At 35.9% G+C, this 27840-nt stretch overlaps 1 protein-coding gene across 5 annotated transcripts in view; it reads right to left on the bottom strand.

The window, feature by feature from the left end:
* chd2 (chromodomain helicase DNA binding protein 2) overlaps positions 1 to 27840 on the bottom strand; it is a 42132-nt gene that overhangs the window by 6839 nt on the left and 7453 nt on the right. For 2 of the 5 annotated variants that reach the window (XM_051871219.1, XM_051871220.1), the window contains exons 5-36: positions 25672 to 27226; positions 25239 to 25348; positions 21092 to 21338; positions 20883 to 20969; positions 20508 to 20569; positions 17831 to 17947; positions 17248 to 17412; positions 16496 to 16632; positions 16177 to 16402; positions 15942 to 16042; positions 15212 to 15253; positions 14950 to 15119; positions 14701 to 14825; positions 13996 to 14212; positions 13820 to 13909; positions 13514 to 13704; positions 13230 to 13418; positions 12853 to 13015; positions 12619 to 12771; positions 9839 to 9910; positions 8635 to 8784; positions 8375 to 8523; positions 8089 to 8278; positions 4666 to 4836; positions 3648 to 3817; positions 3522 to 3563; positions 2575 to 2714; positions 2348 to 2486; positions 1261 to 1411; positions 1043 to 1165; positions 698 to 814; positions 432 to 569 (exon numbers count right to left, since the gene is read on the bottom strand). In XM_051871219.1, the coding sequence (XP_051727179.1) occupies positions 432 to 569; positions 698 to 814; positions 1043 to 1165; positions 1261 to 1411; positions 2348 to 2486; positions 2575 to 2714; positions 3522 to 3563; positions 3648 to 3817; positions 4666 to 4836; positions 8089 to 8278; positions 8375 to 8523; positions 8635 to 8784; positions 9839 to 9910; positions 12619 to 12771; positions 12853 to 13015; positions 13230 to 13418; positions 13514 to 13704; positions 13820 to 13909; positions 13996 to 14212; positions 14701 to 14825; positions 14950 to 15119; positions 15212 to 15253; positions 15942 to 16042; positions 16177 to 16402; positions 16496 to 16632; positions 17248 to 17412; positions 17831 to 17947; positions 20508 to 20569; positions 20883 to 20969; positions 21092 to 21338; positions 25239 to 25300 (4296 nt within the window). In that variant the 5' untranslated portion in view covers positions 25301 to 25348; positions 25672 to 27226. Of the gene's footprint in view, positions 1 to 431; positions 570 to 697; positions 815 to 1042; positions 1166 to 1260; positions 1412 to 2347; positions 2487 to 2574; positions 2715 to 3521; positions 3564 to 3647; positions 3818 to 4665; positions 4837 to 8088; positions 8279 to 8374; positions 8524 to 8634; positions 8785 to 9838; positions 9911 to 12618; positions 12772 to 12852; positions 13016 to 13229; positions 13419 to 13513; positions 13705 to 13819; positions 13910 to 13995; positions 14213 to 14700; positions 14826 to 14949; positions 15120 to 15211; positions 15254 to 15941; positions 16043 to 16176; positions 16403 to 16495; positions 16633 to 17247; positions 17413 to 17830; positions 17948 to 20507; positions 20570 to 20882; positions 20970 to 21091; positions 21339 to 23385; positions 23471 to 25238; positions 27227 to 27840 lie in introns of all 5 variants that reach the window. The other 3 variants (XM_051871223.1, XM_051871221.1, XM_051871222.1) reach the window with 3 other exon arrangements.

Genomic DNA, 27840 nt, shown 5'->3' with positions numbered 1-27840 from the left:
TTTTCTCAAAATTGACTTTGCTGATTCTATTGACTGTAGCTCAGACAGATTCCAACAAATCATACATCATTTTTTAATAGAGAATAAAAATAACTCATTTTTGAAATTTGCTCATTGCAACTCATTTTGCCAGCATGGGTCACAAATTATGTACAGATTTAATCGGATCCAACCTGGGAAAAATAAACAGTAACCGAATTCTCAAAAAATGAAAGCTGTAACCTGAAAATATTATATTTAGAATACAGAAAATTTCATTTTAATACCAGTATAATTTAAATTCAAGTTTGAGTCAACTTGTTGTCCAAGAAACTAACAACCACTGTGCACAGGACACAGTGAAACATCATACTTAAGGTCCAGGTTTCTAAAGGAAACGTTCTCATGGTGAAACGTAACACCACAGACTCTGATGCCAACATATAAAATACCTTCTCTTTTCTGGACTTGGAGCGCCTTTTGTCTTTGTCCCCCTCCTTTTCTTTTTTAGTAGTTCCTGTTTTTTCTTTGTTCTCTTTGTTATCCTTTTTCTGTTTCTTCTTTGTGGGTGATTTTTCAGCTCCATCGTCCTGGAAAATGAGAGGATTGTAAAAATGCCACCTAACTAGTTAGTGCTGTGGATTCTGTGTCTGTATATCCCTACATTAACAAGTAAATGTTGTTATATAGTTGATAAGATGCATTAAAAGTAACATACCTTCACTTCTCCCTCTTCTGATGGGTTATCGGAGAGACGAGGAGAGGCAATTTCATTGACCAGATCATTGTTAGGGGCCTTGTTCTTGATTCGAGGTTTCCTCTTTTTGGTTTTGGGCTACGAGGTGGGAAGATACAAAGAATGAAAATGTCATAAAACGTACTGAATGAAACTAAACTGTAGTACATGATAAGAAGACACTTCCAACCCTAAGCATTTCCATTATTTTACAATATCATATTGTGCTCAAAAACACTAGGCACCCCAAGACTAAAAACCTGTGCATCCAACAAATGTGGTGTGCATCTTCAAATATAGCAGTTTAAAATGGCCTATGATCTCCACCTCATCTCCTGCTTTAATAGCATCTTGGCTTTCCTGCTCTTTCTTCAGCATCTTAAGCAAGTAGTCTGCTCGCATCTGTAACTGCTTTCCCTGAGGTTTCTTATCAGGGTCATCTAGGAGAATCTGCAAATAAAGACAAAGCATTTGAGGTCAGGTTAGGCCAACTTGCACATCATTGATGTCACTCTTTTAACTGTTAGAAGCAGAACTCTATGTACCTTCTCAGAAAGTTTGAGATCAGGATCGGTCTTGATCAGGTCCCAGTTGCCGTAGCCGTGCTCATAGATACCCAATAACAGCTGTGTGTCGTCATGAATATCCCATTCTACGTCAAAGTGCGGAGTCTTCACCCGACAGGTAAGCTGAAATCTGGAGAACATAGAAAGAAAATGTTACTCACTCTCATTAGTGGCATTCTATTCATTATTTAAGAATATCGTGCACGATTATTGCCGACGTTTAACGCCTCGATACTAAATGAATGGCGCCAATGTGAGTGTGCACACGACACGAAAAACGGCAGGCATAAAAGCATCTTTTTTTTTTTCTTTTACATTCAAGAAATATAGTTGTGAATGTCTATTTCATAAATATGTTTATTTGCACTACCTGCACTACTGTCGGTATGACTTATTTGCACAACCATTTCTGACTACCATCTCCTCATGTCATGTATATGCCATATATGCCATTTTATGTCTGTATTTTTAACTTCTTTAATTTTATTAACATCATAAATATGTTTATTTGCATTACCGTTCAGCACAAGTGCCATATACTGTCAGTGAGTGAAATTGCACGTTATCTCGGCGCATCGCCAGGGAAAATCGCTTGGGTATGAACACGAAAAACGTTGGCGATAAGCGCACGCAATAATCGGTGTGTACGAGGCTTAAGTTTGATACAGTCAAAATTGACCACATTGTGTTCGCACAATCTTATACATTCTTATACATTCTGGCAGACAAATGTAACTCTATAGACATTGGATACCAAATCTATTGATTAAATAATATTTTGAGTAACCGACAATTCTGGGAAATAAAGTGGTGGTAATTCAAACATTATTAATGTCATCTAATATTTCAGAAAATATCCCATATGTTGTATGCATTTAACATTTGAGTTGTCAGATAAATTTAATACTGAAAACAAAATGATTAAAAAGTGCATTTATTCTAGATTCTGTGAACTGAACTGTGATAAAAAAAAAAAAAAAAAAAAGGCATTCTCAAATTTTGAATGGCACACAACCCTGGAATGGATATTTATTCGGATATATATAAAATTTATATTTGGACTCACTTGCTCCTTTCAGCAGGATTTGGAGGCACAGATTTATGCAGCGGTTCAAACTCCTCTTCATGCTGGATAATGGACTTTGCATTAACCTGAACTCCAGAGATCTTTATGTTAATGCCTCGTCTTTTCCCTGGCCCTTTCGCTACAACAAAGAAATTAAACAAATTAAAAGACAAAAATAAATAAAATCAGCATTTTTACTCAGCACTGCTATGGTAACATTCACACACCTTCCACAGGGTTTTCTTTCATGTGCTCCTCATGCTCCTGTACTGCAGTCACACAGCTGTTGTGTACCAGTTCCCCCAGTCGCTTCAGGTCTGCAATGGACTTATCCACCAGCTCAGAGTCACGGGCAATCGCCTCCAACCTGCAGAAAACACCATAACCAGTTCAGCAATACTGCTTCTAGACTACATGACAGCGTTTTTTTATTGTTAACTAAAACTAAAACTATTAAAAGTCATTTTTGCTAACTGAAATAAAGCCAAAATAAAATATAAATATTACATGGAGAAAAAAAAAAAAAAGACTAAAATAATTAAGTTTTGGTTGAAGTACTAAAGTTTCCAAAACTAAAATAAAACTAAAGCCAAATAGAAATGTTTAAAAAAACTAATAAAAAAAAGAAGACGACAAAAGCGTAATACAAAATTGCTAAAACTTAAACTAAAATTAAAAATATATAATATAAAGGCAATTAAAATATTTAAAAATATTAATAAATACTATAATTTAGTGGTGTCAAACAATTAATCGCAGTTAACTCATCCAAAATAAAGTTTGTTTACATAATATGTTATTAATATTAATATTTTATATATAATATGCATATACACATGCATGTATATATTTAACAAAAAAAAAAAAAAAAATATGTGTGTGTATATATATATATATATATATATATTATATATACATACACACACACATATTTTTTTTTTTTTTTTGTTAAATATATACATGCATGTGTATATGCATGTATATATTTATAGCTCATCCAAAAATTGTAATTATCATTATTCACTGTAATTATCGTTATTCATGTCGTTTCAAACTAGTATGCTGTTATTTTTCATTACTGTGATTTTTTTTTATTACTCTAATTTTCAATTCTGGGTGAAGTATTCCTTTCAGTAGAATACAAAATTTCTGATCATAGCGGTGCATTTCTTACCTCTCAAGTGGAGCTCCAAACTTCTTGTATGCCTTTATGAACCTAAAACAAATACACCATTAAGAAATGACAATGTTTACAGCAAAGCCTCCCTTAAATGTGTGATTGGACGTTCTGTTATAATACCTGCGGATCTCTGCGTCAGTAAATCCCTCCACGTTGTTTTTGCGAGCTCTTGGCCTGCCTCTCCGCTTGGGCCTTTTGTCATCCTCGCTGTCATCTGTTTCGCTATCTGAACCTGAGGATCTGTTCTTCAGTTTGGATCCCACGTCACTGTCGCTGTCATTGGCCTGCGCCTAAATACATCACAATGCAGCTTTTACACAATGTGATTAACAACAGAGATTAACAAAACTGCATGGAAAAACAAAAAAGTTTTAGGAATATTGAAATAGTGGTTTCACTGAATATTTTGTGGAGCCTCTGTTCTGCTCTGGATTAAATCATCTCTGGCGTAAAGCAAGAGTAATGAGCATGTGGCTGCAAACACGCACGGCCTTATCGCCGGGGAGTCCACTGCGCTGTAAAACTTAATGACTCATTTCCAAAAGCTACGATGCCGCATACTTCAACATGTGCTGCCATCACAAGGGAATGCAGCGCGCGGCTATAAAATCTAATGAGTCATTACAGTCGGCGCAAGATATTACAGATCCGGCTCACAGGAGAGGATAAAAGCACTGAAAAGCCACAGGGAGCACTTCACACGACTGTCTGCCATGTACATACATTTATAATGTTCATATAAATGTGCACTCACACACACATATGTAAAGTATAAATGTATGCTGATAAGTGAATCGTATGCTTATATAACTGAAAATCCTTTGAAGCATTTCTGCAAAAAAAACAGGGGTGCAAATCTTTAGGCACCTCACAATCTGATTTGATTCGATCCCGATTCTGAAAGACACAATCCGATTCCAAATCGATTCTTGATCTAGATTTTTTTCTTATTAATTAACTTTACTGACTTTAAAGGAATAGTTCACATAAAAATGAGTCTATACACTAGTCAAATTCGGGCCAACTCGCCAAAAACTGTGTACGCCCAGCATTCCCCAATTTGAGCTTGCACAACCCTAGGCAGTGCATGTAAATACAGACAATAACCAGCTCAGGTAACCTAGAAGCACCTCCTCACCTTCTTGTTGGAGCTTCTGCTTCTGGGCAGCATGTAGATGTCTTCCATCTCCTTCTGCTTCTGCTCTTCCTCCACCTTCTTCCGCTGCTCCTCTGGAATTATATCATCCCAGTCACGCACAGCCCTCTCCTCAAGATCTGGTGTGCTTTCATCCATGGTAAAGTTAGCCACCTGCCAGAAAAAAAAAAAAATGCACAGTTCATGATGTGCTAAAGATCAGGAGAAAATATGCAACTTAACTGTTTGAGCAACACACACAGGTGACAAAAGGGGTAACTGACTTTCAAAAGAAATCACTCCAGATACACAGAAGTAATAAAAAACCCTGTGTAAAAATGTTTCCTGTCATAAAGCATGTTATCATAATTGTAAATTTGTTGATTAGAGCGTACAGCTAATGAAAGTCCAAAATCCAGTATCTCAAAATATTAGAATATTTACATTTGAGTTTCATTAAATGACCATCCCTACAGTATAAAATCCGGGTATCTTTTGTTTTTTGAAACCACACTAATGGGGAAGACTGCTGACTTGGCAATGGTCCAGGAGACAATCATTGACACCCTCCACAAAGAGAGTAAGTCACAGAAGGTCATTACTGAATGGGGTGGCTGTTTACAGAGTGAAATATCAAAGCATTTTAAATGCAAAGTTGACTGGAAGGAAGAAATTGGGTAGGCAAAGGTGCACAAGCAACAGGGATGACCGCAAGCTTGACAATACTGTCAAGTAAAGCCGATTCAAACACTTGGGAGAGCTTCACAATGAGTAGAATGAAGCCGGAGTCAGCACATCAAGAGTCACCACACTCAGACATCTTCAGGAAAAGGACTACCAAGCCACTTCTGAACCAGAGACAATGTCAGAAGCATCTTACCTGGGCTAAGGAGAAAAAGAACTGGACAGTGAACAGTGGTCGAAAGTCCTCTTTTCAGATAAAAGTCAATTTTGCATTTCATGTTGAAATCATGGTCCCAGAGTCTGAAGGAAGACTGGAGAGGCACAGAATCCAAACTGCTTGAAGTCTAGTGTGAAGTTTCTGAAGTCAATAATGATTTGGGGGGGGGGCGTGACGTCTGCTGGTGTTGGTCCATTGTGTTTTATCAAGTGCAAAGTCAATGCAGCCATCTTCCAGGAGATTTTGAAGCACTTTATGCTTCCATCTGCTGACAAGCTTTATGGAGATGCTGATTTCCTTTTCCAGCAGGACTTTAGCACCTGCCCACAGTGCAAAAACCACTTCCAAGTGGTTTGCTGACCATGATATTACTGTGCTTTATTGGCCAGCCAATATGCCTGACCTGAATCTATGGGATATTTTCAAGAGAAAGATGAGAAACAGTCGATCCAACAATATACAGATGATATATGTAAAATTGTCTCTTCATTTTAAATGGACAGTAATATATTTAATCATGTCTGGCAACTTGAAAAATGTGTTTCTTTAGAGACTATAAAACTATTAGTGTTTGGACCCCAAAATATCTGGCTCAGAACAAACAACAACAATTTATTTCAAAGGGAAGTTTTCATAACTCACTGACACATATTTGTTCTCAGATCATTTTTGTTCCATTTTTCAAGACTTCATTTTACAATTGAATCTCAAGTAAATTTATCTTGATTTAAAGATGTTTAGATATTTGTACTGGAAAACAAGACAAAAATACTGAGGAAGATATTCATTTTTTGCAAGGCATGCAACGTGTAATGCCATGACTTTATAAATTTAAGACTTTCTACTCTGATTTAAGACCTACTTAAAGGGTTAGTTCACTCAAAAATGAAAATAATGTCATTTATTACTCACCCTCATGCCGTTCCACACCCGTAAGACCTTCGTTCATCTTCGGAACACAAATTAAGATATTTTTGTTGAAATCCGATGGCTCAGTGAGGCCTCCATAGCCAGCAATGACATTTCCTCTCTCAAAATCCATTAATGTACTAAAAACATATTTAAATCAGTTCATGTGAGTACAGTGGTTCAATATTAATATTATTTTTTTTGGTGTGCCAAAAAAAACAAAATAATGACTTATATAGTGATGGCCGATTTCAAAACATTGCTTAATGAAGCTTCATCAGCGGTTCGGAGCGCCAAAGTCACGTGATTTCAGCAGTTTGGCGGTTTGACACGCGATCCAAATCATGATTCGACACGCTGATTTATAACGCTCTGAAGCTTCATGAAGCAGTGTTTTGAAATCGGCCATCACTATATAAGTTGTTATTTAGTTTTTTGCCGCACCAAAAATATTTTTGTCGCTTTATAATATTAATATTGAACCACTGTACTCACATGAACTGATTTAAATATGTTTTTAGTACATTAATGGATCTTGAGAGAGGAAATGTCATTGCTGGCTATGCAGGCCACACTGAGCCATCGGATTTAATCAAAAATATCTTAATTTGTGTTCCGAAGATGAACGAAGGTCTTACAGGTGTGGGCATGAGGGTGAGTAATTAATGACATTTTCATTTTTGGGTGAACTAACCCTTTAAAGGTGTTCTTTCTAGACAGTAGAAAAGCGTCTTTTTTTTTCTTTCTCTTTTTTTTTTTTTATTTAAATCGGTGCTACCTGACTAGAGAAAACAGACAAAAAAGGCTGTTGTCTTTTCTTTTGCCAAATAAGTAGGAAAACTTTAACACCCATAATGCAATTGACATGTTGCCATCCATGGCCACTCTCATTAGTCTGCTATGGATACGCTAACAACAGTCAAATACTGCCTTGCTTTAGTAGGAAATACTTCTCAGCAAACTTTTAATCATAATGGTGTTGACTTGTATTGTTCCCGGGTGCAAGAATTCAAAGAGTAAACGTTTCCACTCCAGTGAAGGATCCAGCGCATGGCTAAAAGCAGCAAAGAATACGGAGAGAAAAATCTGAAAAACCTCCTTGTTTGTAGTCAACATTTCAAACTGGATGACCATAAACAACGTGTTTAGGCAAAACGGAGGGGAAAACTGAAAGAAACTGCCATTCTGTCATTTCCGCCTGAAGCAAAACGCTGTCGCGTACTGGTAAGAAAAGCTGTTTTACCAATTTTATCATAATGCTGTTTAAAGAATAGACAAAGTACGATACAATTTTCAGTGATAAATCTACCCTTACAATAACTGTTCTATTAATAATCCTCTGTCGATCCCACTGTCTGTGGGCGGGGATACAAAAATGTGGAAGTATAATCTGTAGTTTTCACGAAAGCCCTTTTGCTGTCAAATAAACGTGAATTTCTTGGTCCAGGTAACACAGAGAACGAGTAAACATTATTCATTTACATATACTACCGACATTGTAACAATACAAATTGGCAAAGTTACACTTTAAAGCCTTAATTTGTGTAAGGGCGAATTAAGACTAAAACCCGCAGAAACCCTGTTAGCATTAAAAGATTTAATAGACTCCTGAGTACCTTAAACTGTGACAGAAGCTCATCAGTGGCACTAGATCCCTGATCACTCTCTCTGGTTTCAGCAAGCCGCAAGATCTCATCAATATCCATTTCCTGAGGTTCTGATTCCTCTCCCTCAGGTTCCTTGAACAGATCCTCTGCTCCAAACTTCAAGATTGCTGTCAGTTCTTCTTTATTGAAGGGATTTGAACTGGAAATGGCCAACACACAGGTATTAATTATGCGTTATATGTTCAGTTCAATACATGCTTAAAACATTTTGACGAGAAATTTTTGAGGTTCTCACTTTGAATTTGCAGAGTTGTTATCCAATACGGTTCGCCCAGTTGTGTCCATTCTCTGAATGACAAGATGGTCTAGAACCATCTTCTTTTTTGCTCTTTCAATAATGTCTTCCTCCACAGTGTTTTTTGTGACCAGACGATAGATATTCACCTATGTAAAGAAGCCAAAAATATTTAAATGCAATCTATATATTGCTACTTGAGTCTAAGAGGTTCATTCAGCAATAAGTGCAATTACACATTAGGTTTGAGCTGTACTTACTTGCTTTTTCTGGCCAATCCTGTGGGCTCTGGCCTGGGCTTGAAGATCATTCTGTGGATTCCAGTCTGAGTCAAAGATAACCACTGTGTCGGCAGAGGCCAGGTTAATCCCAAGACCTCCAGCTCGGGTGGACAGCAGGAAACAGAAGTCCTGAAGAAGACACAGATGGACAGTTAGAACAAGCACCAAATGCCCATCTCTTTAGTGACTGATGCTTAAATCTATACCTCCTATTCCAGGTTAAAGGGGAAATTCACCGCTGACAAGATGGGCTTCTAATAAACCTTGGCTGTCTGTGCAGTAGAAAGGTGATTTTTTTTGCTACTAAAAAAAAAAAGCAGTGGCACTCCCTTTTGCCAAAAATGTGGGAAAACTTCTACATCCTACACATAATGCATTGGGCTTGATTCAACTGATTTGATTTGTCTGAGCAGGGATACAAAAATGCAATAGTACGATCTTTAATTTTCAAGTAGTTTCAAGCTGTCAAAAGTCTTTTGTAGACTAATAAATGGGATATATCTAGGTGCAGGTAACATGAAGAAAGAGAACATTGTTCATTTACATATACTACTTAAAATACAAAGCTGGTTGAAAATCTAAGTTACTTAAATAGGCTAACTATATCTAATTATTCTTAGTATATTATAAACATAGTAGGTTTATTTTCTCAAAAAGCTTGTCCAATGGTGTCAATTTGTTTGACCAACCAACAGCAGACAGGCGAAGTGATCGAGGAAAATCATTACTGTTAGAAAATATTGTTCTTGCTTTGATATTTTTGCATTATTTTTTGGTGACACTTGTGGTGCAAAAGTTACACATTTTATCTTTAAATTAGTGAATAATGATGTTACATCACCACTTGAATACAAAAAAAAAAAAAAAAAAAACCTTGAATGATTTTTATTATATTTGTTATATAATTAAGTTTATATTGAATGATTTTTATGTTGATTTTATAGGCCTTCCTGGTCCAATCCGACAGAATCGCTTTGACCCTTTATGATTACATTTTCAATCTCCTGTCATGATAAATACACAAGGCCTGTATTTCCCATGGATCAAGCATTCCCAAATCCAGCAAAGTGCTTTGTCAAGTGAGCTCTGACGCAGAACGCCATCACAACCATAGCAAATGTCTCCAGACAGTGAAGCTCTGCCCAAACAAAACAAACTCACATGCCACACTTTAGGTTCTTACCTCAGAGCCTTCAGCATTAAAGTGGTCCAGTGCTTGTTTTCGGATCTCTCCCTTGATGGAGCCGTCCAAACGCTGAACATTAGAGAAAACACAGATACGGTTAAGGAATGTCAAGCGTGGCACTTTGACCAAACTAGGGCACCTCAGCTAGATAAGCTCCATAAAACCCTAAAACCCCCTCAGTCACCACAAAATTATGACGACACTGAAGACATTCACCAGACCAAAACACACTGAGGTGCAAGCTGTGCTAATGCTCAAAGCTGCACCGATCAAAAAATAACTGGGGGATAAAAATAGGCTTGGGGAACTTGCTGTCTGAGCAAACATACTGCAACCCTGACACATGATTCCCTAAATCACCAGAGCCATACAGACTACACCTCTGAATGTCTCCCGTCTCCACAGAGACTACAAAAAAAAACATCTAGATTACCAACATTAGATGAAAAACTGCAAATTCTCAACTAAACAAGGACACTATGGAAGGGTATTTGCATAATTCAATGTAATTGAATACTCTAACCAGTGTTTGGATGGTTACTTTGGAAATGTAATAGGTTACGGATTACAAGGTACCCTATTTAAAATGTAATAACTTAAGTAGCGTAACTATTTCAGTTACTTTATTAATCACAGACATATCTGATGAGCACGTGAACACAATGGCCAATCAGAGGCGTTTACAAATCTGCTCAACAGCGCTCAAAGCATCACATTTTTAAAATTTCAGTACCGACTTGGTACCGAAGTCAGTACTTTTGGCAACACTTCTCTCCAACACTGTCTGTAACATACAAAAACAAGTACCATATTTTCCGGAAAATAAGCACCTGACTAGAAGTGGCACTGGGTTAAAATTGCATTGTTGAGAGAAAAAAAAAAAAACATAGATAAGTCACATATGTGTATTATTCACAATTTATTATTACATTCAGAAATAATGTAATGTAATGTAAAATACTTGTAAAAAATAAAACTAAATGTTTACAAACATTATAAACACAAAAAACATGCATTTTAGTTCCTCTCACTCCAGAACAAATCCTTTAATTTGAAGATATTCAGGACTGAACAGGAATGACAAATAAAAGTAAAACAACAAATTATAGTGGCATTCATTATTAGCGGCAAGTCTAAATTAATTTATTTAAACTGAAACTGAAACTACCAGCGTGTGGGAAATCCGCTATACAGATAAACTTTGGCTCGCATACCCCTCTCATTCAGCATGAATCCAAATGTGCATGCTTGTATTGCTTGCTTGACGTTAATTGCACAAGTCACTTCAGAATATAAGTCCCAGTCCATTTCAGATGATTAAAAAAAGTGTGACTTGTATTCCGGAAAATATGGTAATCAATTTCTTTAAAAGTAAAATGTAAAGAAACAAAAAATATGCATGTGAAATTTGAAACCACTAAGAATAGTTTTAGTACAAGTCAACTTCAAGAACTTACACTGTTTTTTTGTTTGTTTTTATTAAAAAGAATTATGAATTTTAATAAATAAATTGTATTGATAAAAAAAAAATATTAAAATCATGATAAAAAAACAACATTCACCCCAAACTTACAGAGAAACTAATCTGAAAATTTGACTGAAGCCATTAATATAATGGACATATACAAACATGTCTCTATACAAAAATAGTAAGTATTTTTTTTTCATTTAACATGTTCTTATTGAGAAAAAACAGCGGTGAAAGTACAGGGACACTGATAAGCGACAGAGTATCATGTAGCGGTTCACATTTTCTTTTCACCATTAAGGCAGATCCACGATTCTGGTTAAATTGAGAATCACGTTTAAAACAGAGATCACGATTCTCCCATGTTTCTAAAGACAACTAAACAAAATAAAATTAAATGTACTAGAGGTTTTGACAAAATGTTAATTGCTGCAGTCTATATAAAAATATTTAATTAATTTGAATAAAAAAAAAAATGGTTTGAATGAATGATTCAATGACTCACTCATAAAGACTTGTTTCATTACTGGATGAAACAGTATTTCTGAACGAATCTCTGAATGAATCATTTAACAGCAAATAAATTTTTTTAACAGTCACTTGTCACCACCTACTGGTGTAATGATGTAATTGATACAATCTTTATTTAAAGCATCAAGTTATTTTCAAAAGGTGATTTACTCCATTTTGATCGGTACCGTAGACATCAATGTTTATATCCGAACTATAAACTTTTATCCCAGTATTTCTGTGGTAATATGAATTATTGTAAAACAGAAATAATGATACTGTGTGGTTGAAAAGACTGTTTGTGAAGCTGTTTTATACCTACGATAACTCCGGTACGAAGGTTTAATAGACACAGCCAAATTGTTGTCATTTATAAATAAGATCACGTGTGGATGTTTGAATCGCAATCTTGACTTTTTATTGATTAACTGTGCAGCTCTAGCGGATCCTCACACATTATTATTAATTGTTATATATAAATATTGAAACAACTGTATGTGCCTGAAAGCACCTGGCTTCATCTCGTCACTTCAAGTATTCACAGTGCCACCCAATGCATTCATTTGTCAGTGCAAAATTTAGGTGCAGGATTCTGTTGGAAAATATATTTCATTGATGTTTACGCCAGGGAAAGGTGTACAAGGAAAATCAATTTACGAACAGCTTAAATAATGTTTTTACTAGTCAACCAGTCGATAAAACATGTACTTGTCTATTACACATCCTTCTAATCAGGCTCCACGTCATTACTTTGAAGCTGTAACAGATAAACAATTTAACACTTTAACACAGATCATACCTGGAATGGATATCGTTTCATAGACAGGTAATCAGCCAGGATGTCCAACATGCGGACCATCTGAGAGAAGATGAGCACACGGTTGCCTCTCTCCCTCAGTCGTGTGAGAAGCTTGTCCAGGAGAACCAGTTTTCCACTGCCACGCACCAAGCTCTGGAAAAACATCAAAAACAACCTGAAAATGACATTCTCCTATGAACAAACCCATTGAATTCCAATCTAAGACAGTCATACCTGTAGGTGCTCTTGTGCTTTTTCATTCTCAACCTCCTCTGGTTGTTTGATGAGGAAACCATGGTTACAACACTTCTTCAGCTCCATGACAATGTTAAGAAAGCCAGAAGAGCTGCCTCTGGTGCCTTTGGACAAGGCTTTGTAGTTTCTTGTTAGTATCCATCTGAAAAAGTCAAACAATACATTAAGACTACAAATGAACAATGATGAGATGAGCAGATTTTCTCCAAACACTTGCATTCCAACTGCGTGCAGTCTTAGAGTCTGGAATCAAAAGTTGGCTCAATCAAAGAGTTACTCAATTTAGAGAGCTCTGTTACTGTCTCAAAGCACACAGCCTTGGAAAGAGGCATGAAATGGGATAAAACAGCACTTACTTGTAGAACTGTTTTTGCTGGGCAGACATGTCAACTCTGAGGATTTGCTCCACTTTAGCCGGCAAGGATTTCTCCACGTCTTTCTTGACACGACGCAGTAGGAAAGGTTCCAGAACTTTATGAAGGCTCTGATATCCATTATCCCTGCCTTTACCATGCTCATCCTCAAAATCCTCCCAGGACTCAAACCTAATGGGAGAAAAAGTCAAAAACAGAGGTTTTAAAGTTTTGATGCCAAGGATCCCTAAATATTATGATCCCCTTCCTAAAATGCGAGTACCCACTTGTCAGGCATAAGAAAGTGCAGAAGGGACCACAGCTCTTTGAGCGAGTTCTGCAGTGGGGTCCCAGTAATGAGCAGCCTGTGATTGGATCGAAAGTCGATCAGAGTTTTATATAGCAGCGAGTCGTCATTCTTAAGCCGGTGAGCTTCATCAACTCCGAGGAAAGCCCAGTTTATATTCCCTAGCACTCCCTGCAGACATAGACACACACAGCCTTGACTCAATAATGCGCAAATAATGAAGAACAACTAACTCATTTAAATGATACAGAATTGGTATAAAAGATTAAATCAAAGATTATTATACCTTGTCCTTCAGTAGAATTTCATATGTGGTCAAAAGTGCATTGAACTTGATCCTTTTTGTCTGCTGGTGTATCCATTCATAGTCCCGGATCTGGTCAAAAACAGAGTGTTATACCTCAATAGCATTCTTTTGTAATTTTGTGCAGTTGGATTATCTCAGTATGTGTACTAGCTTACTGTCTTTCTACTTGTGACGTCTCCCAGGTACACCACTACATTCATATCTGGGGCCCAAGTCTCAAACTCCCTCTGCCAGGAGGTAAGGGTTGACAAGGGCACCACCACGATAAAGGGACCATAAAGCTGGTGCTGATGAAAAAGGTAGGACAGGAAGGAGATCGTCTGAATGGTCTTTCCCAGGCCCATTTCATCAGCCAAGATAACACTGTTACACCTACAGAACATAACAGAAACCAGAGATGAAGAGAACAAAAAATGTAGATGGACTCAACTTATTTTTAACTAAAACAAACTATAAATTTTTTTTTGTTAGTTGAAATAAAAATGAAAAATCAAATAAAACAGAAATATTAGATGAAAAAGTTAAACAAATTAGAAATGTTGCTTTGGCAACTAACTGAAAGTTGAAGTATTATAATTACTAAAATTAAACTAAAAATAAATTAAAGCTTAAGGGAAATATTTAGAAATGAAAAAAGAGACTAAAAATGTAACTAAAACATCCTGATTCATGTTGTCAAGCTATATGTCAGTGTCATTATTCTAATGTTATTTTCGTAACAAAATAAAAGTCTCTCGCCTCAGAAAAACAAACTTTACTGTCCTGTCAGCCATTATACTGTTACACTGTTCAATTGCAGAATGTAGAAAATTGAAATGTGTAAAATTCTTGACTAAAATCTCCACTTGTACATTACATACCTGCACCAGGAGTGGGCCAGCCAGTTCACTCCATCTAGCTGGTAATCTCTGAGTTCAAGGTTCTCATCTCCAATGTAAGAAGGCTGCTTCTTCAAGGCCACAAATCTTGGCCTCTGTTTCAACACCTTCCATTTGGGCAGAAAAAGATGGCAGGGTTCACATAACATAGCGTGGCGCAATGCTTCATCACCCTTTTTCCAAAACATAACACCGATAAGGAAAAAAAGAAAACAAAGCTCTCACACTCACCTTGCAGTCTTTGGAGGGGATTGTCTTACAGGCATTTCTGTGTTGGAAACTCTCAACGCAGGCCTGAAATTTCTTTGTGATTAAAGCACCATCCTCCCATGTGCACTCTGCATACGGCAGCCCCATCCACTTACACAGGTACTCTGGCTCAGTGGAAGCGGTTTTATGGGCTGTTGCAACATATCAGAAAATTATTTAAGTAGTAAACATCTCATTTGACCAAGTAAATAAGAAATAGTGCACACAAAAGCAGTGAACTTACAGGGAAAATCTGAATGTGCTTGTGATTTCCCTGTTCTTGTGGCTGATTAATGAGAAAAGGAAAATTAGTAACAGATCATAATAGGCAAACAGCATCTACTACTATTCAAAGGTTTGGTGTCAGTAAGATTGTTTTTGAAAGTGATTAATACTTTTATTTAGCAAAGATGCATTCAATTTATCAAAAGAGACAGTAAATACAATGTTACAGAGATTGTTTTTGCTCTTCTTTTAAACTTTCTATTCAAAGAATCCTAGAAAAAGTATCATGGTTTCCACAAAAAATTATTCAGAATCAGAGACTTCTTTCAAAAACATTAAAAAAAATCTTACCGACCCCAAACTTTTGAATAGTGTAAGATTCTCTCATTAAAGTCAGCATTGATGGAAGTTGCGATAGTTTTTCCTTCCCTATTGTGACACATATCTGAGTGAGACAGATTCTCGAAGAAAAAAAATGTAAGGTGGGGCTTGATTTTGTCCATTGGGAATTGATTGGATGGTTGTGGTTTGCTATTGCTTTGTGATCTCATGTAAGTGACAGATTGTCCCACCCTTACGCAGGTAAACACGTCATCAGAGAAGAGATGGAGGGGAAGTTATTTTGATTAAAGATTACGAGGGCACATGAATTTAAAAATAATGTGCATGGATCAATCATTAATAATAAACACTGCAATATTCCATAGAATTGTCAATATTGATTTCATGGTGACTAAGTCAGCACTTACCGATCACTCTCTCTACTATCTGGAATTGCTTGCTCAGGTCATTGGTTAGTTCTTGCTGGCAATTGTAATATTCTAAATCTTCAGGTGACGCTTTCCTCAACCTAAAAAATGCAATTGTAATTTACATGTTTGCTGTCAGATTCAGGTCTGTAAAAATGGCATTCATGTTTTGAAATGCCAGTTTCTTCTAGAGAACATATGAAAATGGAAATATGGCATCTTTGTGAGCACTAACCAAGCGTTAAGCTCATCGTTTTTCTTCTTGAAGTTTTCTATCTTCTTTATCCCTTTGACTTTCTGAAGAGTGAGGGAATCCATACTCTCCCAGGTGTTGTGGATGTAGGACCAGCCTTTCCACTTGATGAGGAACTGAGTTTCCCCTTCCTCTTTCTCAGGGTCAAAGTCTGCTCCAGGGTCCCCATTTTCCTCAATAGCATAGAGGGTTGTGGAAGCTCCGGTAGCTGTTAACAAGGATGAGAAAAGAGCGAAGGGCTTTAATAAATAAGCAAAACTGCTGTGTGTTTCACTGAACATTAAGTATGAAGAATCTTTACCTCCTTTCTTGCCAATCCTGGTATCAAGGACCTTCTCGATGGTCTCACTGTCGTCATCCTGTTGCTCCTCGGCTCCTTCTGCCATTTCGATAAGGTCATCAGAGTCGGTCTCGAAATCATTCTGGTCCTCCTTGTAACTGCAACACATGCTTCAACATTACTATTTGACTCAGTCATAGTACTTTATGGGTCAATCACATAAGAATATCAATGATAAAGAAAAGGGAAAAACTCTTTGAAGTCATGCTAGTTTTGTATGTTTTAAAAAAAATAAAAAAAACTTTACCATTTTCAAGAAAAGTTTCAATTTATTGACTCTAAAAATGTCATGTGGTGCGGAAATTAGGGTTCATTTTTACACCACATGACATTTTTTAGAGTCAATAATTTGAAAGCCTGACATGAAATAATATTTTTTTTTAAATGCATCATTTTATTGAAATGTTTTAAAAAATATAACAAATCTAAAAATAAAAGTTTGCATGTGAGTTTTTGTTAAGTAGAATATTTGATACATCAGGCTTTTATGGCCCATATAGTATGATTTTGGAGAATATGGAGCTTATACTCAAGGAGGAAAAAATAAATGAAGTATTTTTACCCCCACCACCCAAAAATATCAAAATGAATACATTGCAAAAATTACAAATATAGATGTATTCACTGTATTTTGAATGTATTTTTGAATACATTATTATATTATCTCAAATATATATGATCTACATACACTCCTCGATAAGAACAATCCATACCTGACTTTAGTTGCTGTTCGCCGCCTTGTTTGTCTCTTTGGGGTATCCTCCTCCTCTTCCTCATCATCGTCATCATCCTCATCTTCTTCATCCGAGGATTCCTGCTTCCTCTGTTTCCGGCCCTTTTGTGGCTGCTGCTTGCCAGCAGATGATTTGGTCTGTGGTCTGGGAAGGGAAGCGAAGAGCAGACACACATTTATATGCACTCATTCAGCATACTAGGCTTCTTGCCTTTCGTTCCGCGTCCCTGATGTGTTTGCTAGTGTAGCGATTCATTTTCACGCCTACCAGCCTGACTCATGAGCCAATAGCCTTGAGACAGCTGTCAGACATTTAAAGCAGTTCTAGTTCATATATTATACACATTAATCGATTATTATATTAATCATTATGCCTGAAATAGGATACATGCTTTTTTATAAATCAGCGCAAGTATCCTAAATTGTTAGAGCAAAAATCACATCACTAATTTTAGTGCAAGCATAGAAATTAAAAATGAGCTCATGAATCATTTTTATTTAAGACAGCTCACTTAATAATTCACGATGCGCTGTCTGAAGGCCAGGCTTCGCTACACTCTTACCTTCTAGCAGGAAGTCGTCTGGATCTAACTTTTTTCTCTTCCTGCTCACTCTCTGAACTGCTGGCCTCTTCCTCAACATCCTCTTCGTCTTTTGAGTCATCATCTTTCCAGGTATTTCTTTCAACACAGAAATACCACAGGTTCATCTATTGGTCCTCTAACAGCTTCAACTGCTACCCTACCGTAAAGCTGCAAGCCAGTCCGTTCCACTTATTACCCACAACCACACAGGCAATCTAACATGCTAGGAGAGATGCTTCAGTCCATATACACTATTATTTAACAGAATTTTTATGCTTTTGAAAGAAATCTCCCATGTTTACCAGGGCTGCACTTATTTGATAAAAAAATAGCAATATTGTGAAATTACAATTTAAAATAGCTGTTTTCTATTTGAATACATTTTAAAAATGTAATTCCAGTGACGGCAAAGCTGAATTACTTCATTAATTCAGTGTCACATGATCCTTCAGAAATCATTCTAATATGCTGGTTTGATGCTCAAGTAACATTTCTTCTTATTATCAATAGCTATGTTTACATGGACACCTTTTGTTTTAATCGGAATGAATTCATTCTGATTGATGAATCCGAACATACTGTTTACATGAATGCTAAATAAAGTGACCGGGTTGATGTGCACGTTTATGTCACAAGCTTCAAATCTGAATAGATTTTTTTGACATGCGCATACTGCATGAATATACAGAGTTTCCCGCCTTTTGCACATTCTCATACCATACCTTCTTTTCTTTGTTTTAAAAAAGCAAACTTAATATTTATCTATTTCGGTTCCCAATTAGGAGACGACGAGCACATGAAGCTTTGTGCCGTGCTGCTTTATTTATCAAGCAGTAAAAACGCCCCTTCCTAAGCCCAAAAAAAAGGCATGTGGATGAAAGTCTGAAGCAATGACTGGTGAGATGCTGTCCTGCACCACTTAAAGGCACAATATGTAGTTTTTCGCCACTAGAGGTCGCTTATTCAAAACAAAGGCATAGCTTAATGACGCCTTAATTTTGTGGAATCATGGGAGGTGTTGTCTTCACGTCTACAGCTGGTGGAAAAGAATCCGACGGGACTCAGGCAGAAATCATATTCATGGATAAGCTAATGTATTAAATTACTGTAGTTTGAAGCAGACGTTGGACCAGAAAGAGGCTGCTGGAGCGATTGCTAATGAGAGACGAGCGCGTCACGTCTCAAGAGCAGTGGAACTTTTATTATGCCGCAGACGAGCATTTCTGTTTCTTACGGTCTCTATGTGGGGTAAAGCAGAGCTGTTTTATCATATTAGATACATCTGTGTGTTGAAAGTGCTTCTCTCCGTTCGTTCGGCGGCTGCTATGAGACACTTGTTGCACACTGCAGTAAGCTAGATCGATATTAGACATCGTAAAACATGGTACTCGTGGTAAATCAAGAAAACGAGATTTAAACAATAAGACTTACTGTGTTGAGCTATATAACATGATTCGTTTTCTGTTGATGAATGTATCCACACAGTTACTCAACTGTCTAATAAAACGCATAATATATTAAAGCGTCTTTGGTGTTTCCATGGTTTATACAAAGTAAAACCAGAAACCGAGGGTAATGCGGGTATGTTGTCATTGATAGGCGACGCACAGACACGGTCCGTGTCCTGGTTAAAATTGCCTATTTCTTTGGATTTAAACATTCTTGGAAAGATTTGAGATAATGTAAGTACACAAGTCAACAAAATATGTAAGATTGTTCTAGTGGGTTTTGGATATTTTATTCATCAAAAAATCTTACATATTGTGCCTTTAACAGACGATGAGTGGAAGAAGAATTTTAGAGTGACACGACTTTATTCAACAACAGCCTGTTTCGTGCGACATACATCATTACGTCATTTCTACATCATTGCATATGTGCAGTACTTTCCAGTTTTAGTTTTCAAACCGGTCAAGTGTTTACGTGTCCTGATTAGAAAAGGTTTAAACCAGCCCTTACAATCCGAATGGAATTTTAATCGGATTTGGCCAATTCATTCCGATTGACATAGTTACAAGTGATTTTTCTATTCCGACTGTGCTTCTAGTCCAATTACAATCACATTATTAAGGTCCATGTAAACACAGATGTTGAAATCTGTGCTTACATGGTGCTATTTTTTTTTTTCAGGATTCTTCAGAATAGAAAACAGAATTTATTTGAAATAGATTTTTTTTTTGTAATGTTACAAGTGTCTTCACTGTCATTTTGATCAACTTACTGCATCCTTGCTGAATAAAAGTATTAAAGTAAAAAACGTTTCAATGGTAATATGGCATTTTATAACAAATCAATTTTTTTAATTAAAAGCTTACATTCACTGTTTACAGGTCTTTTGCATTTTATATAATTGTTATTAGCCATGCTTAAAAGGTATGAATGTCATTGCAAAGTATAACAAAATATCTTAATAAACTTTTCTCAAATGCTTTTGAATATGAACAATACAACATGAATATAAACAATGTATTTATGTAAAAGAGCTTAAAAAACATTTACATGCACAACTATGGGTGAATCTAAATGTTACATAATGCATGTTATATATGGAGACAATTATGAGAAGAAGGGGGGAAAAAAGCAAATCAGATATTTGTAAGTACATTATGGAAAAAGTTGGGTGGGAGACCTAATTTAATACTTTCAGTACACTTACTCTTTCTTTTTCTGCCGTGAGCTTTTTCTTTTGGGACTTTCCCCCTCTGAATCACTGCTGCCCTAGAAACCCATGAAAATCCATTTTGAATATATGGCACTAGATTAAAAAGCATGAAAATGTCATGTTTCAGATTCATCAAGGAAACAAGGCTTTCAACACAAACAGGGTATGTTTACACTACTTGGGCTGCCAAGCCTGATCAGTTCGGAGTCCAGGGCCAAACATAAATATTTATGCTTTAGTAAGTATCTATGTCGGTAATTACTTTGGTCCAAGAAGCAGAACATGTTGGCAACATACTGCAAATGTCAACTGAGAATGCAAGAAACCACTAGGGGTCAGTGTTGAATTATTTTTGCACAGCCAGCCTACCTCAGCTCCGATGTTGAGGCGGGCAGGCTCTTGTCTGCTGCGACTGGATCTTCTAACACCATAAATATCTGGATGTTCCTCCCACATCTATGATAATTAGGGAGACAATTCATTTTAGATGATAAAGCAATTAATCACCAGCCAAATTAAATCTTCAAGATTAAATCCAATGGGAATAATTCAGGATTTCTCCTAATACTCAGACTGGCCTGTTTTTGTACCTTCTTCACGTCTGCCAGGTTGTCTTTCTTCCGGACTGGTTTGTCTTTGGCCTGTGTTGAGGTCTGACGGGATTTGGACCCAGTGGATTCACTCCCTGACTCAAAGTGGCTCTCAGAATCGGAGGTGCTGTTGGACTCGGAACGCCGGGAACGAGCTCTATCACTTCCTTGCTCGCTCTCCGACTGACTCCCGGACTCTGATCCCGAGCGGTTAGATTCCTCTGATGCTGAATTGCTATAACATTAAAGATGTGCATGCTGAGAAACAATAAAAATATATCAAGTGGTTCTGAACAGTACATGTTCATAAATTTAATCTGAAATCTCCCAGACATAATTATCGCAAAAAAAAAAAGAAAAATCTCATATCTTATGAATTGTCAATGGGTAAAAATTTTAAATAATTTTTATTTAACTTAATCTCAACTTATTTCCTATTTCTAAATCGCATAATTATCCGACTTAAACATCTGGCTTTTCACAAAAAATGTTTAGGTCTTTTAAGTAAAATCCAATTATCTCAGTCCAACAATGAAATGCCAAGTCCTCTAAAGTGAAGTGTCTTAAACCATGCTGTGTCTTTGTCATTGTAAACAATAGCATTCTAAGGATTTGGAAACTGGGAAAGAGGAAATCCAATATAATATAAATGTAGCATGGGAAACATTTCTGCATGTAGCTGGAATTAACACTTGTTTTAAAAAATATATGCAGTAACACTTTACAAAAAGGTCTCATTTGTTAACATTAGTTAAAGCATTAGAGAACATGAACAATGAGCAATATATTTTTTACAGCATTTTTTAATCTGTTAATGTTTGTTGTTAAATACAGCTGTTGTTTGTTCATGTTAGCTTACAGTGCATTAACTAATGTTAAAAGATGCAACTTTTGCCTTTAAAACTGTATTAGTAAATGTTGAACTTAACATTAACTAAGATGAATACAGTAGAAGAATTGTTCATTGTTAGTTTATGTTAACTAATATAGTTAACTGATGAAACCTTATTGTAAAGTTTTACCACACAAGCTCCTTTAATGACAAACAGACAACACCTGTAGAATTGGAATGATTCATTTAATTGACAGAATAATGGAAAAAAAAATACATTTAAATTAATCAAGTGTGATGAGACATTTGCATACAATCTGGTTTACTTATTTTGTTTTTATGACTTCATTTTATTCCAAGAAAGTCTTTTAATGTGCAATAAATTAAAATTACAATTCCAAAATAACCTTTATGAAATGTGAAAGTACATCTTGCAGGTCAATGACCACTTCTGCTGTCCTTTGCCCTTTGAGTCTAAATTTAAACGCAATGGCTTCTGTCTGAAACAAGCCCACCCCCTCTTACTATAAATGTAAATCTCAAAATAGAGCATTTATATCTTCCTTACATGGTTAAAAATGAGCTAAAGACACTGAAATCTACTTTATTCTATCTTATTATGTGACTCAAACAACAACGTGTTTCCTTAAACCTCGTGTAAAAGTGTCTCAGTACTGCTCATTTAATCTGACACGATGGCATTCATGGGAAACCATAACGCAGATTTGACCGTGAGCGCTAGCACATCGAGTGCTATGATGGAATGCGCTGCTAGAAACAACCACCCCCATCATGTGCTCAAGGAGCAAAACAGCTGCTGACAAAGCAGCCCTACCAGCCAGACTGTCCTTATATGGCTAATGACATCATATATGGGCGGCCCTAACCTCTCAACTGAATTCTCATTGGCTGCTTATTGCTAGCCAAGTGAAGGTCCAATGAAAACTCAGTATGAAGTCATCTGACCTCCAAAACACTTCCTGCTTCCGCTTCCTGTAGTTCCAAGAAGCTTTTATGTAATGCAGCATCTAATACAAGCTATGCAGCACAAAGCAAGAGCCATTTTGTGACTTTGAGGACTTTCAGCCATTTAATGAAGCCAGTCTCATACTGTGATGAAACAAAACAGTGCTTTTTATGTAGCGCTAAGCCATATGAACACCTCAAATAAGTTATATTGACTATAATATAGGAAAAATATCACATTTGACACCTTTTTCAGCTCTTGTTTCTTTAGAAATATTTAGAAAATGGCTGCCACAGCTAAACAACAGTGAAGACATGTTTCTGAAGATAATAAATTGATTTAGGCTTTCACAAGCATCTTTAACACTGAAGAAATTATTTGTAACCTGTAAAAATCAACATATATATGTTCATTTGTAAATTCATGATCACATATACACTATTACATAGAACTGCTGTGTGTAATTATAAAAAGATAACATACATTTGAGGGGGTTTTCGATTTAGACACTGGTGTCTGGAACATATGCAGGGGCTTCAAAGCTGTGCCATCAATTCAGACGAAAATTCTTGACAAACAACCATGAAAATAATGACAGACCCAGTCATAAGCACTAAACACAACATCAACACATCCTGTGCTATTGTTTGTATTTTATTTTTAAGGCTGATATGATGACCACTTTGTAACAGGGTAAAAGCCCCACTGATGATGTCCCATGTTGGTAAAAGTTAAAATATATAGGCTATTTTAAAATTACATTAAAGATGTGCGCCGGTGTTTCACAGTATAGTTTTAATGACAAAATCCATTTCAAATGGCAATTATAGCATTTGAATACATTACAATTATTATTTGACTTTCACATTTTGTGAGGCTTCAAAACTGAATAAGTGATCATTAAATCTTCCATTTCCAATTGTCGTGTTAAAAGTTTTTTCCTTTATATTTCCCTGGATAAACAAATCATGAACCTTTGAAAAATGGCATCGCTGTCTTTTCAATGTCCCCTAATCATTTTGTAATATTTTAAGGAATTGTTAGCCTAAATTAATAATGCATATGTAAACAATACATTTCTGTAAAAAGATGAGATACTGTTAATGTGAACCACCCAATAACATTATTTACAACTCAATTAGTTCCAGTTTTCATATGGAAATAAAAGTAACTGTGAGTGTACTAAAGTAACTATAATAATTTGCTTTGCATCTTCCTATCAGGATAAGACATCCTTGGTTTGGATGTGTGTTATAATTGAACATATATGGAAAACATACATTTTGGTCATCAGCAATGCTAAAAAACAAATATACACTCTTATAAAAAAGAAAAAGAAAAAAGAAAGAAAAAAGAGTGAATGCTAAAATATTTTTTTTTAATGAGCTCCAATACAACAGTAAATTATTTCAAGAGGTGCGAGTTTTGAAATACATGATTGACTGCTGAGCTTGTGCTGTATTAATATTTACATGAGGTAATACCCCATGTCATTAAGAAAATAATAATTGCTTACTCCATAAACAATTAAGACCTTAAAGAATAGGACACAGATTTTAATTCACATGTGTGACTCCTAAATACTACTTTAGGATCAGACACCACTTTTTTTTTCTTTTTTTTTTTTAATAAAACATTTAAACACATAAAAGTGATTAAAATTTCCTGTATTAAGCAACAGCTTGTCAGCAGTTTTAAAAAAACAAAACAAAAAAAACAATTGCACATTAAATAAAAGCAATAGTTTTGTTGCTACTAATAATGAAACAAAGAAAATAAAATTAAAAGCATATACAACATACAAATATGCCCATATGTCACTTCAGACAAAATTAAATTGCTTTAAACATTGTATTTGTGTGAAATGGATTTCATTAAAATATTTCAGGAAATCAGAAATCAGGTTCTGCATACAAGGACTGCAACATCAATTTACATCTATCAAATGCTAAACTGTCATGTAATGTTAAAGTAAAAGTGTTTAAAATGTCATTAACCTTACATGGTGCAATGCAGCACATACTACTAATCAGACAAGGTCATTTCACACTATCACTTTACAAATGAAAACATTATAATCACTGCTCAAATCTGTGTAAAACACTGTGTATCTCGAGCATAAATGTTGGTAAAGGCCCATAGGCCTTGTATTCACTTTTAGAAATACTAGCAAAATCAGGGTGTGGCTATACATCTATCCCAAGGTCAATGATATGAAACCCAAATAATTTACAGACATTGTGGTTTAAACTCGTGCACAGGTGATCAACCATGCTTGTAAAGGTAAACAATCAAGACACATGTTAAAAAAGAGAGGAAAATATGAAAGATCGTACCTGGAAGCATTGCTTTGAGTTGAGCCTTCATCTTCCTGCTTTTTACTCTTATTCTTCATCATGATTTTGTCTTGGGATTTGTTAATGGTGATCTTTTGTCCAGGTATTAACTGTCAAAAGTTTAAAGTTGGATGAACCATCAAAAGAAAAAAAGTCCGTTGCGATGCATGGAAAAAGTCAAGTTGGGCTTGACTAAAAATTTAAAATAAATAAATATTTACAGTATTTCTAAAGTTAAAAGGCATCGGAATTGGAATGACACCTGCTCGACTCTATTCGATGTCAAATATCCATGTGTCGATGGCATTTCAAGGCAATACATTCACAGAGCCACATGCATAAATTCTTACTGCGTCATCAGACAAAGGACGATTAAAACATAACGATGAAAGCAAATAAATTCGACAATAGAAAAGAAACGATGTAAACATACCTATTGCATTGACAGGAGGAGGATTGTAGTAGTACATTCACATCTGACAAAATATCCGATTTGTTACTTTGGCCATAACAATAAAAAAAATCAAAAAGAGTCCAAGATTGAGATTAAAATAACAATCGGAATAATATTCGAAAAGAAAAATAATAGCAGTAATCCACCGATGGCTATTTGAATGGAGAGAGAGAGGGAGAGAGAGTATGAGAAGAGCCCAGCAGAGCGCACTAAAAATGGAGGACCGCCATGGCTGCCAGTGCAAGGCAGGGAAAACAACGACTGGCCACTCTACGCACACACCACAGCGTTTTTCGACGAAACAAAGTCACAAAACGTACGCATTAACGTCTTTACAGTCCAAAACGTACTAAAACGAACGAATTCGCGCGATTACGGTGCCCCTAGAGGCACTCAAAGTTCACCAAAGTTGAGATACAAGTGCTATCGAGAGCCCTGCGAGGCTCAACGCTCTCCCCTTCCCAAGGTTCATCCGCCATCTAAAGCTCCTTCCCAGCTCTGAGAGCTTAGCCTTTGATTGACGTTCTCTCCATTTACCCAGGGCTCAGGTGATGCACGAAAGACCCACCCCTTTTATTTTTAATAAAAACTAGTTATTTTACAGATAGATTAATACCTCAAGTTAGTGCTAACCTAAGAGTACTGTATTTTAACGACTGATTGGTGGTTATAAAGGGCAGTTCTTATCTTTGTGTTAATACATTTATTTCTGTAAGCCTTCACTTCCTGCATAGACAGGAAATGAGACAAGAGACTGCCATTTTGCAGTGAGTGCTGGACTACACTGGACACCATTTTAGACAATTTAATTTTAACCCTTTTACACCTGCTCTGTATATGTAATGTACTTTGCAAACGTGATATTTGAAAGAGGACGGTTGTGTGAGCCAAGTTTGCAGGCTGGATCAAATGCGTAATTTTAATTCAACAGGAAATTTGTGGGTGTATCCTTGAATGGAAAAGATAAAGCTCGAAAATAATTTGCGAAAGTCTCAAGTTATGGAACAAATTAATCTAGCAAAAAATAAAACGAGCCGTTAAGGGCAGTTAAAGACAAAACTAAGTCATTAAAATTTGAAAATATCACATAGCTTGTTAATTCATAGTTCGGTAAGTAAATAAAATAGCTTTTTTTGTTTTGTTTTGTTTTTTTTTTTTTTAAAGAAAAAAAGTTGAACCTGTGTTGGACGCTTGGACGTAAACCGCAAAGTAAATATTTTGCGAAACGTCATTTTTATTTTCCATCCAATAAGTGCAACTTGATATAGTTCAATCACGAAACTTTTTTATTTTTCTTTTAAAAAAGGCAACAAAAAAAAAGCATTTTTAAATTTTGAAATACAGGCATTTCATTAAAACAACAATGCATTAAAATGACACAATACATACATTTGTACATCAGCGAATGAAGTAAAACATCATAGCAAATCACAAACAAATAAAATGTCTTTCTTTCCAAATCCAAAAGCAAAATATGAGCCGCCATCTTCCTCATTAAGCAGTAGTGTCTCCACTTGACTGTCCAGAATTGGTTCTTAAATGAAATCAAAAAGGAGAAGGGAAAACATGTAAACCCCAAATGTATTCTTAAAGATGCGATGACAGCTTTTCATAAAAATGGTAACGTACGGCTATAGTGTAGCTATCAACAAAAATTTTTATAAATCAGAACCAAATCAGAATCCTGTTTGATATGGTTCTATAGCTAGCGATTAACAAGTTTAAGAGAATGGTCAATCTCACAAGGTAGCTTCTTATGGTCAATTAGGACAACTTCAACATTAACATGCACAACTAACTTGTCAATATTATAATAGTAGCATAATTACAGCAAAATTTAATGTTATTCATATGATAAAATGCTAACAGAAGAATGCTATATAGTTGCCGCAAATGCGGCCGCTTGATTTCGTTACATTCACCTACAAATGTAAGTGCAAGAAACTCTAGTCACACAATTTCAGAAGCGTTTTCACAAGAAACAACACTACAAAAACCTTTACTTTCAACTACCAGAAAATCTATAGTACCTGGATTTGGTTCACTTATCGGTTTACTTATTACATTGACAATCAGAAAGTAGCTTTACGATAGACCCACAGTTTAAAAATCACAACATATTACACAACATATGTCTGTCATTAGCTA

Source organism: Ctenopharyngodon idella, chromosome 18 (assembly GCF_019924925.1).
Source record: "Ctenopharyngodon idella isolate HZGC_01 chromosome 18, HZGC01, whole genome shotgun sequence".
In the NCBI taxonomy this organism is placed as follows: Eukaryota; Metazoa; Chordata; class Actinopteri; order Cypriniformes; family Xenocyprididae; genus Ctenopharyngodon; species Ctenopharyngodon idella.
The sequence above is the reverse complement of the archived record's forward strand: the minus strand, read 5'-3'. Positions and strand labels throughout refer to the sequence as shown.